This window comes from Bipolaris oryzae (genome assembly GCF_000523455.1).
Source record: "Bipolaris oryzae ATCC 44560 unplaced genomic scaffold scaffold_232, whole genome shotgun sequence".
Classification (NCBI taxonomy): domain Eukaryota; kingdom Fungi; phylum Ascomycota; class Dothideomycetes; order Pleosporales; family Pleosporaceae; genus Bipolaris; species Bipolaris oryzae.
In genome coordinates this window covers 16,124-34,615 of record NW_006911508.1, presented here as the reverse complement: position 1 = coordinate 34,615, position 18,492 = coordinate 16,124, and the positions used below count along the sequence as shown (strand labels likewise).

Genomic DNA, 18,492 nt, shown 5'->3' with positions numbered 1-18,492 from the left:
GGGGGGGGGGTGAAGGAGGGGGAGGCGGTGACATGGTCAGAGGAACATGGTGTGAACACCAGGAGATCAGGGTGGTCGAGTGAATACGAGGCTGTGATTTGAGACTCTTTACCCCCGATAACGAATTCGGATGATTCACATGGATGCTGGCGCCAAGCTTGACGGCGATTTCCGGGGGCTTTGTGGTGTGACCTTTGCTCCTTTCCGGATAATTATCGGGTATCGTGAGCGCATCACACCACACCTGCGCATGCAAGACCAACAACAGCAACCTTCATCATGCTGTGTTACCGCTTGGAATCACCAGCTTGGTGTTTGTATCATGAGATATGAGCGATGGTGTTGATATAAAATCAGACACCACGTCTCTCCTCAAGGTCTATACAATCTCAACCCTCTGAGGAACATATCCGACCAAGTTATCACCTATCCGTTGCCACGAGAAAACAATTTTTCACTACAGTTTCCGATAGCGAAGTCGAGTGCTCGCCATAGCGATTAAAATGCATTACCGTTGGCATATACCACACCCCCATTTGCACTTTCGACGCCATCTAGACCAATGGCTCGCAGATGTGGCTGAAGTGTATAGTCGGGCTGCATAAAAAGGCCAAGCTTTTACCCCAAGCTTTCCGGCAATGACATGGTCAGTAGTACGCTGAATACTGCCGAAGCCGTGTACGAGTTACCATGTACTGACGCCTCATAACAGAAGAGAGTATTTGGAAAGTGAAACGAGACTGGGCAATTTGTGGAGCCCTGGTATGGCGGGGAGTTTGTCGATGTGTTGTTGGGGAAAGCTATTTGGAACGGCCTGGACTTTAGCTGTGTTTTTTTGATACCCAATGCATGTAGCCTCACGAATTTTATTGGCTGTATTCTGCCCTTCTTCGGTGCAATTCGCTAGTGGCGCGGGCAAGGAAGTATGATGGAATGCACGACGTGATTGCAAGGCTTTCAAGATGCAGGAACCGCTTTGCTAGTTGGTGGTGATGACGAGCTTGACCTCCAAACAAGCGGTGGGTTGTCGAGAAAAGAAAAGCACTTGGTGACCCTGCCTCGTTTTTTTCTTTTCATTTTGGTCTTTTCCCATTGGCCTTTCTAGCCTCATGGCCGGTGTGAAGTTTTGAGACACCGGCTTGCACGAAACGAGAGGAACGAGGCGTGGTCACGGCCTTGCTGCGGTGATACTGCTGGAGCCTGGTTGTGCTTTTTCGTATGGCGGGCTGGTGTTGATGTGCTCAGCGCCACCGCCCTGATTGCTCGGCATACAGATATGCGTAGAAGACAGGTAGAGGTGGTGGGTGTGCCACATGGTTCCCCTTTACTCCACTTGGCCCGAATGGGCAGGCTGTTGCTGCTCTTGGATGTCAAGACGTCATACTGAGATATGGGTATCGTTGTACGAGGCGGGTGATCTGACAGTAACCACTGCTGTGGGTAAGATGTCAGGCAGCGATTCTATTTACGAGTGTACTGGGGGCTGAATCCCACAGATCTTACTCGGCGATCTGGGATTTCAGGGCTGCGCCCGCGGGACTGGTTGATCCGGGCCAGGGTTGCGAGTCATACGGGATGCAATTTCTGATCTGAAAGGGGAGTTTACAAGAGATGGCGGTGGTTCTCATCGAGTCCGAGGCCGGCAAGAGCCCGAACCCGAATGCTCCTTTATCCATTGGGCATAGTCTGTGTGTGGGGGAGGATTTTTTGTGGGGCTTGTGGCCGCTGCGAAAAATTTGGAACGATGCCTGAAGGTCGGCGACGCCTTTATTGAGTTGCGGGCCGCACAATATTGCCTAGCAGACAACACCAAGAATTGCAGGTGTATGATACCGCTCGGTCTCACTCTGTGAGCTACGTGGCAATGACGATGACGGCAGCGGGGCTGGCATTGCAGTACTCTACACAAACGCATTGTGGGTTTGTCCTGTGCTGAAACGGATTCAGAGTTGGGGGTTGGTTGACGTCTTGTTCAAAGTGAAACGGCGCTGGGGGGGGGGGGGGTGGTTTGTTTGTCTCACGGCTATTGCAGTATGATTGTCTACTGGTCTAATGCCGAGATTACACAAGATGCAAGCAAAGTGTACCTACATGGTGCATTGCGTAATGTGGTATCCAGCCCCTGGGGTTACAAGATGATTGGGACCAACGTGTTCCTGGGGTTACAGACACGGATAATCAACCCAGCGAATGCAATAACATTTGGTGTATGCAAGGTGGTGAGCGCCAGGCCCGAAGCAGCGGCACTAGTGCAGGGGTGCTTCATGGGGCAAGCTGAGCGCAGTCGCTGCTGCTCTTTCTAACAAGCGCAGCGCAGCGCAGCGTTGCAGTGGCAGTGGCAGTGGCAGCAGTTGCATAGTGTCTGGGGTTGGGGTTTGGGGTTTGGGGGGGGGGCATTGTGCTGGTTCGAATGCAGCGTTGTGCCGCTTGCTTGACTAAGGGGACGATGGAGCGAACTGGTTCGGGATGGAGGTGAGGGTGATGATGGTAATCATGAGGTGTCTGTGTGTGTGTTTACTCATCACCAGACACGCGCTGCTCGTGTGGATTGGTGGACATGTCGTGCATGGGCCCCAGTCGAGCATTCGTGTACCTGCATGGTAGCCTGATCTGGCATCGCAGCAGATGCTCCCTTTGATTTGGACGTGATCCTGTGATCACGATGCAAGCAAGGTAGCGAATCCATCGTTCGGCGCATGGGGCGCGTTGCGCTAAACAGCCTTTGCTTTTTGAGACAGCTGTCAAATTAGCATCTGGTCTCGCTTGGCAACCTTGGATATGGATAGTAGATGATTAGCCTGGGGCAGACCGAGGGGGCAGAACTCTGCTAGGCGCGCTGCACAGCGTCGACAGGCAGGCGGTGAGGTTCACTATCCCACGCTGCACTGCGTCTGCGCATACCGACGATGCATGACCTTTTTGTTTTGTCAGACGGAATTCATGGATGGATGAATGAATGAATGAATGGATGGATATGGATGTCTGGATGCAAGTATACCTGTACACACACACACACACACATACACACCGTCTCGAGGCACTCGGACAGGTGTAAACAACGCGGTGAGGGCCATGTTCTAGGCTTTGGGGCCTGGGGCTTGAGGGGAGGGACAGGGTTGTGTGTTTACTTGCATGCCTGAAGCCTGCTCTCACTCAGGACGACGACGACGACGAGATGAAGCGGCTGAGGCGTTTGAGGGCAAGTTCCAAAACGCGGCTGATCGGCGAATGCGAATAGCTTTTGGACAGGAGGGTCAGGACATGGGTACGCGAGAGCGAGAGCGAGTGATAGGCTGGGCTCGAGGGTGGCCGCCCTGGCCATGTCGAGTGTGGAGCTGAGGCGTGCAGGGCAGCCAGCCCCTTGGTTCAGCACACCAGGATCTGCCGTGGGGTCCTTGCGTTGACGGCAGCTAAAAGCAACGAGTGCTGATCGGCCCCAAAGCACGAGCGATGACGGAAACGGTAGAGCCGCAGCCATGTACCACGTTTTGGGGGCGCTGTCACCATCCTGGTCCCTGGACTCTATCGGCGAGTGCGGCGCTATGGCGCTCGGTCTGGTGGGTACCATCCTGAGAGCTGGGTAACATGTCAAGTCCGTTGCTGGTATATAACACTTGGTCGCCCTAGCCTTCAGCACTACTCACATCACGACTACACAGACAACATCCACTACTACAACTACCACAGCCACTCCAGCCACCACAAGACCACTACCACGACCACTACCATCACTGCCATCATCATCATCACCACCACCACCACCATCACTGCCACTGCCACTTCCTCTTGGCCAACACTCTCTCTCAATACATACCCACAATCACAAACTCAGCAAACATGTACCAAAACCTTGGACACACACCCAACTGGGACGTTTGCTTCCAGCAAGCCCAGCTCACAGAGGAGAACCTGCGGTCACATGGCTCCACATATGCCTCAACACACAGCTCAACACATGTCAAGGTAAGCACCCGGACCCTCAACATCACAGCTCCTCAAGAATCAAAATCTAACTCCTTCTCCAGGCGGACAGTGCTTGCTACATGCTAGAGCCTCAACAGTACTACCGATACGACTTGGATCTCGAGGAGTCCGATGATGAAGATGCGAGCTCGCAAACAAAGCGAATGGCTCTTCGAAAGGCAGCTTCCATGGAGGTGCTCAAGGCCTATGGCGGATGCTTTGCCTCTGGCTTCCTCGCACTCCAAGAACCTCTGCCCAGCCGACCCCAGTCAAAGCTGCGACGATATGAGAGTGCAGATGCCTTTGAGATCCGACGAACAGCATCCATTGCAACATCACTCGAGAGCGGTTCAGTCAGCTGCACAAGCAGCAACAATGACAGCCCGCGACCCGACTCTGCTACTCTGAGCCCTGCACAGCTGCAAGAGGCGGCGCGAGGAAGCAAGTGGAGTTGGAGAAGCATGAGGAAGAGCCGAAAGAACGCGGCCAAGAAGCTAGACGTTTGAGTGCTACGACAGCAGCGGGCGCCCGCCTGCCTTTTTTTCATTAATGTTTGTTTCTTTGATCGTTTTATTAGCGAAGGTGTTGGGGCGTTGGGGATTGCGCACAGTGCAGGACTGCCACCTGCCCATTTCATTTGTTTGGGGAAAAAGTCATGGACAAATTGTCGTCTAGTAGATCAAGTCACGACCAGTCAGCAGTATTCTTAGTAGGGAGTAATAACCTCCGAACGCGGCTCAGAGAGCCTGCGCGGATCATCAATCAAACTTGTGCAAGAGCAAAACAGCCAGTCCCGACCAAACCAAACAAATATGGGCGTGATTCCGATACACATGTAGTTGCAGAGCAATTGCAGTGGTACAAGCGGAGACGCTTGGAGAGCCGGCGTTGGGGGTTGAGAGGCTATAGGGTGGTGATCCTGGACGTGGGATGCATGCGGGGAGAGTACCGGTGACCGGGCAACTCGCAGCCGAGCCAGTCACAGGGTGCGGCGCTGTCGGGGAAAAGAGGCTTGCAGCAAGGGTCGGGATAAAAAACCAAAGGTAAAAAAGTGCAATGGCCGAGGAGAGGCATTGAAGCAGCGGGATGCGAGACACGGAGTCGAGACACCGACAGCGGAGAGGAGAGGAACGGAGGACGGGCATGACGTAACAGTGGGGTTGTTGGCCAAGGTGTGGGCCGTGGAAGCTTTAGCGGGCAGGAGCGACGGGGAGGGACTGCAGACTGAGACGGCGAGGGAAGCGACGATCGTGAAGAAGAAGGAGAAGGAAGCGACGACGACGATAAGCAGGAAGGGGCACCAGGCACAGGAACATGGCGCGGGACGGAACGACGAGTACTCGGGCGTGTGCCCAGCTACCATTCGCTCCGCCCGCCGCCGCCGCCTCCCCCCACGGGCGTGCCTGGATGAGAGAGCACATACACACACACATCCAGCAGCCCATGCCACGCGTGGGTTCTGGCACAATGACAATGCAGCGCCCTCACCGCCTGGCCCTGTTGGTCCCTATCGTGCTATCGTGCTGAGCAAAGACAGACCCACCATTGACGCCCTGCCGTGATGTCCTGTCCTCCAGAGCCATCGGCGCACCTGCCCGTCTGCCATCAGTCAAAACTGCCTCCACACCCGCCCCAGGTTACTCTGCATTCCCTCCCTCCTCCCTCCGCCCCTGCCATACCTGCATCCCTCCTCACGACGGCTTTCTGCCCGCTGACACAAGGTCCGTCGCCCCTATGCCCTCCACCGGCCCTCGTCCAAGACGTCCCGCCCCGCCCCCACCCCAGTCCGGCCGCATTGAGCGTCTCAGCTAACTTTGACCCAGTACATACGCCATAGCTCTCCCTCGCTCTCACTCTCACAGCTCCAGCTCCAGCAACCTCCATCGTCATCACCACCACCACCGCCGCCACCTAGCCTCAGCCCCAACCCTCCCACTTCACACTCTGTCCCTCCCGCTTGATCGGTGGCTCCGTCCTCCCTCCCCCATAGCATGAGCTCGCAACCCTTGAAAACTCGCCGAACCTCGTCTGTGACAGACCCGTACGCTGCGCCGCACATCTACTATGGCGAGAGTCACTCGCAAAAACATCCCAGGGCGAGAACCTACTCGGCTGTGAGCATTGCCCACCCCCCTCTCGTCCCATTGCCTACATTGCTCACACCAAGCAGAACGTAGACCAATCCACCCGCAATGCCCCGTTGAGCGAGGGTATTCCCGCTGGCCGCCGCACCAGTCACGGTACGTACAACGGCAGCATATACCTCTGGCCATGCGCTGACATTGTCTCTAGATGAGGCTTCGCTGCAGCCGCGCCGCTTCAAGATCAACGTCGACGAGACCCTCGCCCAGCTTCTCGCCCGTGAGGATTCTGACCAAAACTATCAAATCACCATTGAGGATAAAGGCCCCAAGGTACGCCACAAGCCCCTTTCTTCTTATCTATATACATGTACTCGCAGTATGGCTGACACTCACGTAGACCCTATCTCTCGGTACTCTGGGCTCCAACGCTTTCAAAAAGCACGATGTCCGAGGCACCTATATGCTCTCCAACTTGCTCCAGGAGCTCACACTTGCCAAGGACTATGGTCGCAAGACCATTGTCCTCGACGAATCGCGCCTCAATGAGAACCCCGTGAACCGCCTCAGTCGCCTCATCCAGTTTTCCTTCTGGGATGGCCTGACACGCCGTATCGATGGCTCCAACATTGCCAAGGTCGCCGTCGACCCCAAGGACTGGACTGACGATCCGCATCCTCGTGTATACATTCCCCAGGGCGCCCCCGAGCAGTATGAGTACTATACGCGCATTGCCCGCGAGCATCCCGATATGCGCCTTGAAGTCATCTGGCTACCACAGAATTGCGACGACCCTACATACGTTCGCGACCTGAACAAGGCCCCCGGTTTGCTTGCCATTGCCATGGAAGAATGGATTGACCCTGAAACCAACAAGAAAGACTTGAGGGGACTGCCGTTTGTAGTGCCGGGTGGCCGCTTCAACGAGATCTATGGATGGGACAGCTACATGTGTTCACTCGGCCTGCTTGTCAATGACCGTATCGACTTGGTCAAGTCCATGGTTACCCATTTCTGCTTCTGCATCAAGCATTACAACAAGATTCTCAACGCCAACCGCACATACTATCTCTGCCGCTCCCAGCCGCCTTTTCTTACCGACATGGCCTTGCGCTGCTATGAACGCATCAAGCACGAACCTGGTGCGCTCGACTTTCTGCGCGAGGCCATTCTTGCTGCCATCAAGGAGTATAACTCAGTCTGGATGAGCCCGCCTCGTTATGATCCCGAGACTGGCTTGACCAGGTACCGACCCACTGGCTTGGGTGTGCCTCCGGAGACGGAAGCCACCCATTTTGAGCACATCTTGCAGCCGTATGCTGACAAACATGGCATGACTTTCCACGAGTTTGTTGACGCGTACAACTACCAACGTGTGCACGAGCCTGAATTGGATGATTATTTCCTGCACGACCGTGCTGTGCGCGAGTCTGGTCACGATACTTCCTACCGTCTTGAGAAGGTTGCTGCAGATCTTGCAGTCGTCGACATCAACGCCCTGCTATACAAGTACGAAGTTGATATCGGCCGATGCATTCGTAATCATTTCGGAGACAAGCTTGAGATCCCAGCGGAATTCTGCACAGGCGACATGAAGCCTGGTCACATTGAGAATTCTGCAGCATGGGAGCGTCGCGCTAGAAAGCGGCGTGTTCAGGTCGACAAGTATCTCTGGGACGAGGAAGCCGGTATGTACTTTGACTACAACACGGTCAAGCGTGAACGTACAGGCTACGAAAGTGCCACTACCTTCTGGCCAATGTGGTCTGGACTTGCCACGCCTCGCCAAGCTAGTATCCTTGTCGAAAAGGCTTTGCCGAAGCTTGAAGCCTTTGGTGGGCTTGTTTCGGGTTCGGAGAGATCGCGTGGCGAGGTTGGTATTGATCGCCCTAACCGACAATGGGACTATCCCTTTGGTTGGGCTCCACAACAGATGCTCGCCTGGGTTGGTATGCAGCGGTACGGTTATGACGTGGAAGCCCAGCGTCTTGCCTACCGCTGGTTGTTCATGGTCACCAAGGCTTTTGTCGATTTCAACGGTGTTGTTGTCGAAAAGTATGACGTAACAAGGAAGGTGGACCCGCACAAGGTCGAGGCTGAATACGGTAACCAGGGTAGTGACTTCAAGGGCGTTCCTCGCGAAGGGTACGTATTGCACTCGTGACCATTGACATGGTGAAAGGAGAAGGCATATGCTAACAACACATTTTAGTTTCGGATGGGTCAACGCAAGTTATGTCTATGGCCTCACGCTCCTCAGCGCACACCAACGTCGTGCTCTCGGTGCTCTAACCGACTGGGACACATATGCCAAGGCCATGTCCGATCTGGGCATGATGTAGAGAAAGACCTTGACAGCTGCTAGGGTTTTTATTCGCACCTTCAACAACAAAGAATAGATATACCAGTATGGAATGTTTTGGTTAACAAGCCAGCTTGTTTTTGTTCCGTATTGACTTGAGGGGCGACTGATGAGACAGTCTTTTTTTTTTGCTCTGTTCAGACATGTCGATGCTTTGCTTGCATAACCACACCCGACCGAATTTGTTTACAACCCGCCGCTTCGTGGAATGAAAGTTGATTATTGTAATGAACAAAGCGGCTGCTAAAGATGCATTTTGCTATTTCGGTTCCGGAGGTTTCTGCTTCTTTCTTTTCTTGTTGTTGTTGTTGCTGCTGCTGTTGTCATGGGTAATGTTGATGTGCTTTCACTTATAACATACTTTACACTTATTAGTCCTGCCCCCCATTTTGAAATGATTTTGACAAATCTTGAAACCTTTTTTTTTGTCTAAAAAAAGTCTCTCTTCCTGATTTACCACCAGACTTTGGACAACTTTGTGTGATTTTGCAATAAACTGATAAAGAGAGTTTGGTTCATTACGCATAAAAGGTAACCAAGTGATATATATATATATATATATATCTCCATATGGTATACTAGATAAACTTCATCACCTATCATCCTATCATGTCAAAGTTGCCATCATCCCTACCCCTTCTCCTCCTCGGAGAGTAGTAAAGAAAGAAAACCACGGGCGCTTATGCCCAGCGATGCTAGCCCGAAAATATCCCATATACATACAATTCATGCATGCATCATTTGTGTGAGTGTTGAATGAACCTTTCCCGCCTGCTCCCCTTTCTTTCCCTTGAACTTGTTGAAAAAGTCTAACCCTTCTTTTTTTCTTCTCCTTGTTGGACGGACGGAACGCCCGGCCCCCGTATACATACCAAAGAGGAACATTTGGAATAAATAAAAATAAAAAAAAGAAGAAAGAGAAAAAAACGCCATTCACTCCATTGTCTCTCATCGTGCCAAATGCAAGAAAAATCTTCTTTCTTTCCACCTTGATGTGGGTTTAGAAAAAAGAAAAGTAAAGAAAAGCTTGTTGAACCGCTTTTCCCGGTAATGGTCTTATCCGCCCATTTATTGTGCTGTTTTTAGTATAATGGGGGCTGAGTCTAGAACATGCCGTCAATCTCGCCAGTTTCGACGTCAACGTCAATGTTCAGATAGCCTGGTGCAGTGGGGAGACCAGGGATTGTCTGAATATCAGCAGCCAACGCGTATAGGTATCCTGCACCTGCTGCCATGCGCACGTCTCTGATGGGGACGGTGAAGCCCGTTGGTGCGCCCTTGAGACTTGGGTCGTGGGAAAGACTGTACTGGGTCTTTGCAACGCAAATGGGCAGATTGCCAAATCCTTGCTTGACGTACGTGTCGACCTTCTTTTGTGCGAGTTCAGAGAATTCGACGGCAGAAGCACCGTACATGCGCTTGGCAATCGTCTCCATGCGCTCTTGCACAGTGCCGCTAGATGTGTCGTAAAGAAGCTTGAAGTCAGGCTTGGGCTTTGCGGATGCAGCAATAATACCTTGGGCAAGGTCCACGGCGCCCTTTCCACCCTCGGCAAAGTGGTTGGCTGGAATGGCGTCTTCGGCACCGGCAGCAATGGCTTCTTCTCGGATAACATCGATTTCGGCTTGGGTATCGGTAGCGAAGCGGTTGATGGCCACAACAACGGGAACTCCGTATGCCTTGGCGTTCTCAATATGCTTCTTCAAGTTGACACAGCCAGCGCGGAGGATGTCAATGTTCTCGGTACGGTAGACTTCGGGCAGTTGAGCACCGGGGCTGATGTCCGGACCGCCACCGTGGTTCTTAAGGGCTCGGACAGTAGCAACAATGACAACGGTGTCGGGCACGAGGCCGGAAGATCGGCACTTGATGTTGAAGAAGCGCTCACCTCCCATGGTGAAGTCAAAGCCAGCCTCAGTCACGACGAACCCGGCTTGCGCATCGTGATCCTCGTCTGGCTCGGTACCAGCCAGCTTGAGAGCAATCCTATCCGCAAGGACTGAAGAAGCACCAATGCTAATGTTTGCAAATGGACCGGCGTGCACAAATACAGGAGTGCCCTCAAGGGTCTGCATCATGTTGGGCTTGATGGCGTCAACCAGCAGAGCAGTCAAGGCGCCACCCGCGCCAATGTCGTCGCAGGTGACGGGGTCGCCAGCACGAGAGCTGGCGACGACCATGCGACCCAGGCGCTCCCGGAGGTCTGAAAGATCTTTGCTGAGAGCGAGGATGGCCATGCACTCACTGGCAACTGAGATGTCGAAACCAGTCTCACGAGTCTGACCCTTCTCGGTGGGTGCTTGTCCAACGGTGATCTTGCGTAGATGTCTGTCGTTGACATCAAGCACACGTCTCCAAGTAATGGTCTCAGGGTCAATGTCTAGCCTGGCGAACTTGGCAATCTCCTCTTCGGTCAGATCATCTGGGTTTGTCTTGTCGATCCCAAGCTTCTTGAGACGGCGGAACATGACAGGCACAAACTCACGCTTGCCCTTCTTAGCTGGGACCAAGCGCTTGTATAGCGCAGCATCCTTTTGTGTGTTCTCGTGGAACATGCGCGTTTCAATAGCAGCGGCAAGCAAGTTGTTCGCGGCAGTGATGGCATGAATGTCACCAGTGAGATGGAGGTTGAACTGATCCATGGGAATGACCTGACTGTATCCTCCACCAGCAGCACCACCTTTGATGCCGAAAGTAGGTCCCATACTGGGCTGTCGCACATTGGCAAAGCATATCTTGCCGAGGTGCGCGCCTAAAGCCTGTGCTACACCAATCGTGGTTGTAGACTTGCCCTCTCCGAGGGGCGTGGGGGTGATACCGGCAATAAGAATATACTTGCCGTTTTTGCGGTGCTCGAGACGCTTCAGCAGAGAGAGATCAACCTTGGCCTTTGTGGCTCCGTATGGCTCCAGTTCATGGGGCAGAATGCCGACCTCCTTTGCGACAGCGGTGATCTGCTTTGGGTGTTGCTTCCGCGAGATGGCAATGTCCGAGGGTATCGGGTCTTCAATCTTGATGGGAAGAGGCGTGATCTTGCGCTTCTTCTCCCTGTCAAAGGTCGCGTCGGCTGAGTCGACCAGATTCTGCAGCAGCATGGCGATGGTCATGGGTCCGACACCTCCCGGTACTGGTGTGATGTGTGATGCGACTTCGACGGCTGACTCGTAGTCGACGTCTCCTACGAGCCTTTGGCCGCTCTTCTTGGTCTCGTCAGGAATGAAGTTTGTGCCAACATCAATGACAACGGCACCGGGCTTGAGCCAATCTCCCTTGACAAATTGGGCCTTGCCAATAGCAGCAACGACAATGTCTGCGCGACGAACGACCTCTGGGAGGTCGGCTGTTCTAGAGTGGCACACAGTAACAGTCGCATCGGCATTCTTCAGCAAGTAACTGACTGGGCTTCCCACAATGTCACTGCGTCCCAGCACAACGGCGTTCTTGCCCTTGATGTCGATGCCAGCCTCCTGTAGCAGCACCATGACACCCTTGGGCGTGCATGGCGTGAAGAGAGGCTTGCCGCCACGCTTGGCCAGCTCGCCAATGCTCTGAATACCGAAGCCATCGACGTCCTTCTCATCGGCAACGGCCGATGTGATGGTATGCTCGGAAATATGCTTGGGCAAGGGCAGCTGGACAAGAATGCCGTGAACAGCGGGGTCGTTGTTGTACTGTTCGATCTTGTACAGAAGCTCAGCTTCGGTCACATCGTCGGGCAGGTGGACAAGCTCGCAGTCGATATTGGCCTCCTCTGCGGCCTTGAGTTTCATGCGCACATAGGTGCTGGAGTCTGACCTGTCGCCAACTGCGTAGTGTCAGCCTCTCGCAGCGTCAAGGGCCAGCCCAATGGCAAGTCACTCACCCTGGACAATCTTCAGGCTGGGCCTGTACCGCGGGTTCTTTGCCTGCTTGTCCTTGATCTTTGCACCCAGGCGCTCCCGGATGCTCTTCGCAATGGCAGTGCCGTCAATCTTTTGTGCGGCCATGACGAAGCGCGTACTGGAGAATTGCCTTGTGCAGTGGGCCGGCGTGAGGACGGTATATAGATGGCGGGGGGAAGTTGAGCACCAATATTTTCTCGGTGGGGTAGCTGTGGCCTGCGGAAAGCAACGGCGGGTGACTCCAAGACGCGCACCGCAGATTGGGTAGACTCTCATCATCCTGCCGACGGAGTCTGCGTATCTTTTCCAAGTCTAGTGGGTATGCGGTGATATACGCATTTCCATGTCTGTCCGAAATGACTCAGTCTGGCACCCGCGATAGCAGCGCGTCCCCCGGACAATGCGCAAAACACACCCACCGCCAAAGTTTCCACGCCCCCGACTCGCGCGAGCTTTATTACGTACACCAGGGATCCCGAGTCAGAACCGGGAAACTATGCAACTGCAGACGCGTTGCGCAGGCCCGCTAACCAAACTATCGTTATCGAGACCAATCATCTGCTGCCATCAGTGCCCGCAATAACTGTTGATGAATTTGTTTTTGCGAAGTCCGTCTAGCTATGCAGCACAAGTAACTCCGTGCCTATCGCTGTCTAACGCCTAGTACATTTATCCATCAACATCGAATACATGAGGAACATTTGCTCAGCCATGGGCTTCAGCCGCTCGGCTTCTTCAGGCTTGCAGAACCGGGCGAACCTATCCGGATGCCAGAGGTTGCGGCCTTCCTTGAGCCGCTCGTACAAAAACCTACCGGAACCCTCGAGCAGTACCAGTAGATCGTGAATACAAATCCCCAACAGGAGCTCGTCTTGCTTTTCCGGCTTGCATTCCGCCTTGGTACATTACCGAGGTCCTCCATGAATCTGGCGTATGCCGCTTTAGGATCTTGATCTACTTTGTCGTCCCAAAAGGTTAATCCAGGAGCTGTGTACCCATTCAATGAGACCTTTTTTTTTCATGGCCACATGCCACCCACGTTCCATGTCCCGCAGAACCAGAAGTTTCTCGCCCTTCTTCAGGTCCAAATCCCATGGGTCGTTTGTACGACGTCGGCGAATCTTCTTCTTGCTGATAGCTACCCGAAAGTCGCGATCATCCAAGTTCTCGAGCCGAGGATATCTCTTTGGAGGGGCAGTCGTGTTGTTCTTGTCGAAAGTGAAGTTGGAATATGTTTGCTCTCCCTCAAAATGAACGATGAACGGTGGCTCTATGCCTGGTATAGTCTTTTTGATGAAGGCAAATGTTTCTCCCTTTTCTGAGTACGGACTGATGGTAACATGCTGTGCGTATTAGCAACAAGGTCTCATGAACATGAAATACTCACAGCAAGCTCCTCTGCAATTATGCTTGCCCGCTCGTCCATTTCCAGATCCGCCCACATCTCATACCATGCAGAGCTAACAGAATATGCAGCAAAGCTCCAACCTACGTCGCCATCACCTTTCTTGATGTAGAACGACCCGTTGGGATGTCACTGCACATCATCTATTGCTTCGTCCTTGAACACACCCTTGGTAACGTTATACTTTGTGTTTGAGTACGAACTAATTTGCTGCCTAAGAATCTATTAGCCATGCAGGGAGGCTCAAGTGGGCTTATTACTCACAATCTAACAATGAGCTGTGGTGGAACTTTGGAGTAAATCCAGACTTTCTTTGACCATGCAACGAAAGAATCGTTTGCTCCATACCGTATCCGCAAATAAGGTAAGTGGGTTTTCGATTTCATAAAATTCAGCAGGAAATCTGTCAAGGCTGGCGGTATGTGTGTACCAATTCTGCATGCGAATCGTCCATCGATCAGCTCGAGCTCGAAAAAGAAAGAGTTAGGGATACATCTCAAGGAAGCCCATGTGATTCGTTTAACGAGTCCGGTAAAGAGAGGGTATAACACATCCGATGGTATGTACGTGCTATGCAATGGTCAGCTGAATCAGCTTCTTCCAGAACCATATACCTGATCTCACGCTTTGTAGCCGTTAGGACTGCCAATAAATTGATCGCTACCTGCGCTAAGGGCCATGATGTAATTGTTTGGGTCAAGAGGCTCGAGCCTGCTCAGCATAGTATCGCGTGGGTCAGGAGGCATGCTTGCTATAAGAATTGCGGATCGCTCCTCATAGCAACCTGAAAGAATGAAGTTTGATGATATTTTTCCTTTTGACTGATATTGTGAGGCTCACGGATGTATAAGGAGCCTTTGGATATCAAGAAGTTACCAGTATCAAGCAATAGGTAGGAGTGCATTTGTGCCAAGGCCGCACTCATGGCAAACGGTAAGTGCGAGACATGTATGCTCAGGGACCAGCGAATACTGAGAGGTGAAATACATGTTTTTCAGTGAGATTGATAGTCGCCATACATTTGAGATCGTATACCTTGTTGAAAAGCAGCTACATTAAATGGAGACGTCCTTGCGGCATGGCAAAATCGATGGGAGCTGCGCCAACAAGTCACGTTCTTTCCGAAACTTCTCCAAGCATTGAAACTGCATTTGTGGAAAGTATAGGAAACCAAACAAGGAAGCCATGAGTAGTACTCGACCAAAACCCAACTCTCATAAACAGCGGGTATGTTGATGGGCAAATGAGCCAAGTGGTCATAGGGCAGATAAGTGAATTTCTCACGATGCAATACCCGTCGGCACGCTGATGATATACGACCGTAATCTCGCTTATAACGGTAAGCTGCTTGTGAGTCACAAAACCGGTCATAACTGGACACCAGGCGTTCCTCATGTGCCCAGTTCTACTCGATCTAGAACGGGGAGCCGAGTTGATCGAGGGGTTGACTCATACTCAACCGCAAGTATGAACACACACAAGGTTGATTTCTAGTAAGCTCAGCCTGAAGACGTACAATGCGCGAGCCATGTGAGTCAGTCGAGTGTGATGGTGTTGAGCCGCAGTGGTGGATGCAGATGCACGAGTGCGGGATGAACCCACGCTAGTCGGTTAGTGCCAAGCAGCCCACTTCGCCCGCTGAACGTCGATATGCAAAAGAGTCACCCGAAATTCAGAGACGCCGCCCGCAACATATAAGCCGACACCCAACCCCGCCTCCACACTCCCATACCGCCAAAATGAGGCCGATTCTTCTCTCGGGTCACGAGCGCGCCCTTACCCAGGTCAAGGTACGCATGCGCCATGCACCATGGAGAGACGAGGGGATACTGACAAGAGGCAGTACAACGCTGATGGCGACATCATCTTCTCCGTGTCCAAGGTACGAAACTCCGCCAATTTTTGAGATTTGCCATTTTAACAGTTTTTCAGGACCACGTTGTCTGCGCTTGGTGTTAGTTTACAGTCTGTCTATACGCAAAAAGGGCACTGAGGCTGATGCGATACAGATTCACACAACGGCGAGCGGATAGGAACATACCACGGACACCAGGGAGCGCTATGGACTGTCGACGTGAACCCATCCACCGAGCTGCTGGCCACTGGTGGCGCTGATAACACCATGCGATTATGGCACGTTCCAACCGGCAAGCTTCTGCACACCTGGGAGTTCAACACCAGTATCAAGCGCTGCGAATTCTCTCCCGATGGAAGGCAGTTGCTTGGTGTTACCGAGAAGCGATCCGGACATCTCTCGACCATTTGCGTTTACGAAATCAACCCCGACCCTGAGGCGCAACAATCAGACGAACAGTTGCTCAGGATTGTGTGCGACGAATCCAAGGCGACCGTTGCGGGCTTCTCATACCTCGCCAAATACATCATCAGTGGACACGAAGACGGCTCAATTACTCAGTGGGACGGCAAGACCGGAGAACTCCTCAGCTCCAACTACGATGCACACGAGCCAGACATGCAAATCAGTGAGTGTCTATATGTTTTGTCGTCAGAAATCCAGGAACTGACAATTGGTAGCCGACATCCAATGGGCACCTGACAGGTCGTACTTCATCACCGCAAGCAAGGACAAGACTGCAAAGGTACACTAACTCGCAAACCTCGCCACACTTTGATCAGGCTGACACATGGTAGCTCATCGACGTCGAGGACCTTAGCGTCCTGAAGTCATACGTTGCAGACACTCCGCTGAACTCTGCAGCAATCACACCAGTAAAGGATTACGTTATTCTCGGAGGAGGACAGGCCGCCATGGATGTTACCACCACTTCGGCACGTCAAGGAAAGTTCGAGGCCCGTTTCTATCACAAGATCTTCATGGAGGAGATTGGTCGCGTACGTGGTCACTTCGGACCCCTGAACTATGTTGCTGTGCACCCAAAGGGCACGAGCTACTGCAGTGGAGGAGAGGACGGATACGTACGTGTACACCACTTTGACAAGCCATACTTCGACTTCATGTACGAGGTTGAGCGCGAGGCTGCGCGTGAGGCTGCGCAAGCAAACTTGTAATGGGTTTTCGGACGTGAAAGATGCGGGCGATACGAATCGATATGGCTGCATGCATGCAATGGCGTTCCGGTGGTTGATTGGGCGCTTGTCGAATTAGACAGGCCTTTGTCAAAAAGTTCATGAGCTATCAGGTCAGGTAGACGCGCTGCAAGCAAGCGAGCTGCAAAAGCTCATCAATGAAATTTTGACACGGAGAACAATTGCTATGCTCAATGCCCTGTGATGAAACTGGTCTTCACATACTAACTAATGTCCCGCCCCAAGCACCAGCGCCTGTCCACGAAGAGGGAACAGACACCCAAGCATTAGGTCAATAGTACAAGCAAAGGGCTTGAAACGGTAATCAATCTTCCTGCTTTTGACAAACGAGTCCATCATCGAGAAGGAAGGACGACGTATACTGAAGAGGTTGTTTACGATAAAACATCTGGGTCGCGTACATTCTGGGAGGTGCTTCTTGGTCAGACAAAATTTCCGAAGACGCCGAAACTCTGAACTGCAGCTTTCCCATGGCGCGCACAAGGGGATCTAATGAAATCGTGCGACGTCTCGGGAATAAACGGCTAGTTGTTTACAGATGGCGACATGTAATCAGTGTCTCGTGTCAGCGACAACAACGAGCCAGTGGCTTGGTGAAAGAAAGGGCGGAAGAAGGGCTGGAGCTGGAACGTGAACGTGGAAGCTTCGAGAGGCCCTGACCTAAGCGAGACTAGCGTGTGGCGGTGACCTCACCTGCCGCTTCGACTCATCGCGGCCCATATTGCTTTGGGCCTCTACATAAGCAAAACATCCATCCACCTTATTTGGCAATTCTATATATCCAACTCTCCTCGCTCACCTCCTCCACGTTTGGCCACTTCACCAACCAACCAACAAACGTCAAACACAAGCGCCTAATAGTCCATCGTCGAGATCGCTCGTAGCCTTCTATACACCAACTTCAGCTCCTCTCTTTTATCGGCCACATAATCAAAATGTCTGACGACTGGAACTCTGTCACCAAGATTGGTAGCCGTGTCCGTGGCGGCGCTGCTGGACCTCGCGAGACCGTAGTCAAGGGCAAGTCGGCCCTGAATGCCGCGCAGCGAAGCGGCGGTATAATTGCCACAGAGAAGAAGTTCGCCTCAGCCAACGCAGTAAGTAACTCTGGGCCTTGTGTTCCTCAAACCTCATCCAGAAACATTACTGATAAGTAAATCATAGGGTGCCTCATCAGAAGGCCAACGTCTTACCAAGGTTGACCGCTCTGACGACATCGTTAAGCCCAAGACCGTTGGCACCGCTGTCGGTCAGGCTATTTCAAAGGCGCGCTCCGAGGCGAAGAACGACAAGGGCACCACAATGACACAAAAGGACTTGGCCACAAAGTGCAACACCACACCCACCATCGTAGCAGACTTTGAGCGCGGTACTGCCGCGCCAGATCAAAAGTTGCTGGCAACCATGGAGCGTGTGCTCAATGTCATCCTGCGGGGTGACAAGATTGGACAGCCCAAGTTCCCAAACAAGAAGAAATGAGCGACTCTTTGTTTCGACTTCAGCCTGGGCGTTGAAATACGACTAGGCTGTGGTCCAGCAGATTTCTTTGCTCAGAAATGTGGCTATGGCTACAATAAGTCTCTTCTGGATTAGCGGGCTTGGGAATGGGCGTTTGATGGATATCACAATGTAACTCCCCTTTTTGGTGGGAAGCATATCACATAGCTCTGGCCTAGTTTGTACTGCACAGGCTGCGATAGCCGGGCTCATACTGAGCGGGCACCAGATGCT

General features: G+C 52.6%; 6 protein-coding genes across 6 annotated transcripts; 4 read left to right on the top strand and 2 right to left on the bottom strand.

The window, feature by feature from the left end:
- Positions 1-3,837: 3,837 nt before the first annotated feature.
- On the top strand, positions 3,838-4,469 carry COCMIDRAFT_30472 (uncharacterized protein; the record flags this gene model as incomplete). Its single annotated transcript, XM_007694669.1, has 2 exons — positions 3,838-3,963; positions 4,026-4,469. The coding sequence occupies 2 exons, from the start codon at positions 3,838-3,840 to the stop codon at positions 4,467-4,469; spliced, it is 570 nt and encodes a 189-aa protein (XP_007692859.1).
- Positions 4,470-5,954: 1,485 nt separating this feature from the next.
- On the top strand, positions 5,955-8,386 carry COCMIDRAFT_108313 (glycoside hydrolase family 37 protein; the record flags this gene model as incomplete). The annotated part of the gene is made up of 5 exons (XM_007694668.1): positions 5,955-6,077; positions 6,134-6,203; positions 6,256-6,377; positions 6,445-8,189; positions 8,257-8,386. 5 exons carry the CDS (start codon positions 5,955-5,957, stop codon positions 8,384-8,386), a joined length of 2,190 nt encoding a protein of 729 aa, XP_007692858.1.
- Positions 8,387-9,509: 1,123 nt separating this feature from the next.
- On the bottom strand, positions 9,510-12,392 carry COCMIDRAFT_9531 (uncharacterized protein; the record flags this gene model as incomplete). The annotated part of the gene is made up of 2 exons (XM_007694667.1): positions 9,510-12,211; positions 12,269-12,392. 2 exons carry the CDS (start codon positions 12,390-12,392, stop codon positions 9,510-9,512), a joined length of 2,826 nt encoding a protein of 941 aa, XP_007692857.1.
- A 613-nt stretch (positions 12,393-13,005) lies between these two features.
- COCMIDRAFT_9530 (uncharacterized protein) lies at positions 13,006-14,438 on the bottom strand (the record flags this gene model as incomplete). The annotated part of the gene is made up of 6 exons (XM_007694666.1): positions 13,006-13,274; positions 13,327-13,630; positions 13,675-13,790; positions 13,860-13,906; positions 13,957-14,262; positions 14,317-14,438. 6 exons carry the CDS (start codon positions 14,436-14,438, stop codon positions 13,006-13,008), a joined length of 1,164 nt encoding a protein of 387 aa, XP_007692856.1.
- Positions 14,439-15,431: 993 nt separating this feature from the next.
- Positions 15,432-16,722, top strand: COCMIDRAFT_108319 (uncharacterized protein; the record flags this gene model as incomplete). Its single annotated transcript, XM_007694665.1, has 6 exons — positions 15,432-15,476; positions 15,536-15,574; positions 15,625-15,646; positions 15,702-16,175; positions 16,228-16,292; positions 16,345-16,722. 6 exons carry the CDS (start codon positions 15,432-15,434, stop codon positions 16,720-16,722), a joined length of 1,023 nt encoding a protein of 340 aa, XP_007692855.1.
- A 974-nt stretch (positions 16,723-17,696) lies between these two features.
- Positions 17,697-18,240, top strand: COCMIDRAFT_30467 (uncharacterized protein; the record flags this gene model as incomplete). The annotated part of the gene is made up of 2 exons (XM_007694664.1): positions 17,697-17,858; positions 17,926-18,240. The coding sequence occupies 2 exons, from the start codon at positions 17,697-17,699 to the stop codon at positions 18,238-18,240; spliced, it is 477 nt and encodes a 158-aa protein (XP_007692854.1).
- Between the last annotated feature and the right edge of the window lie 252 nt (positions 18,241-18,492).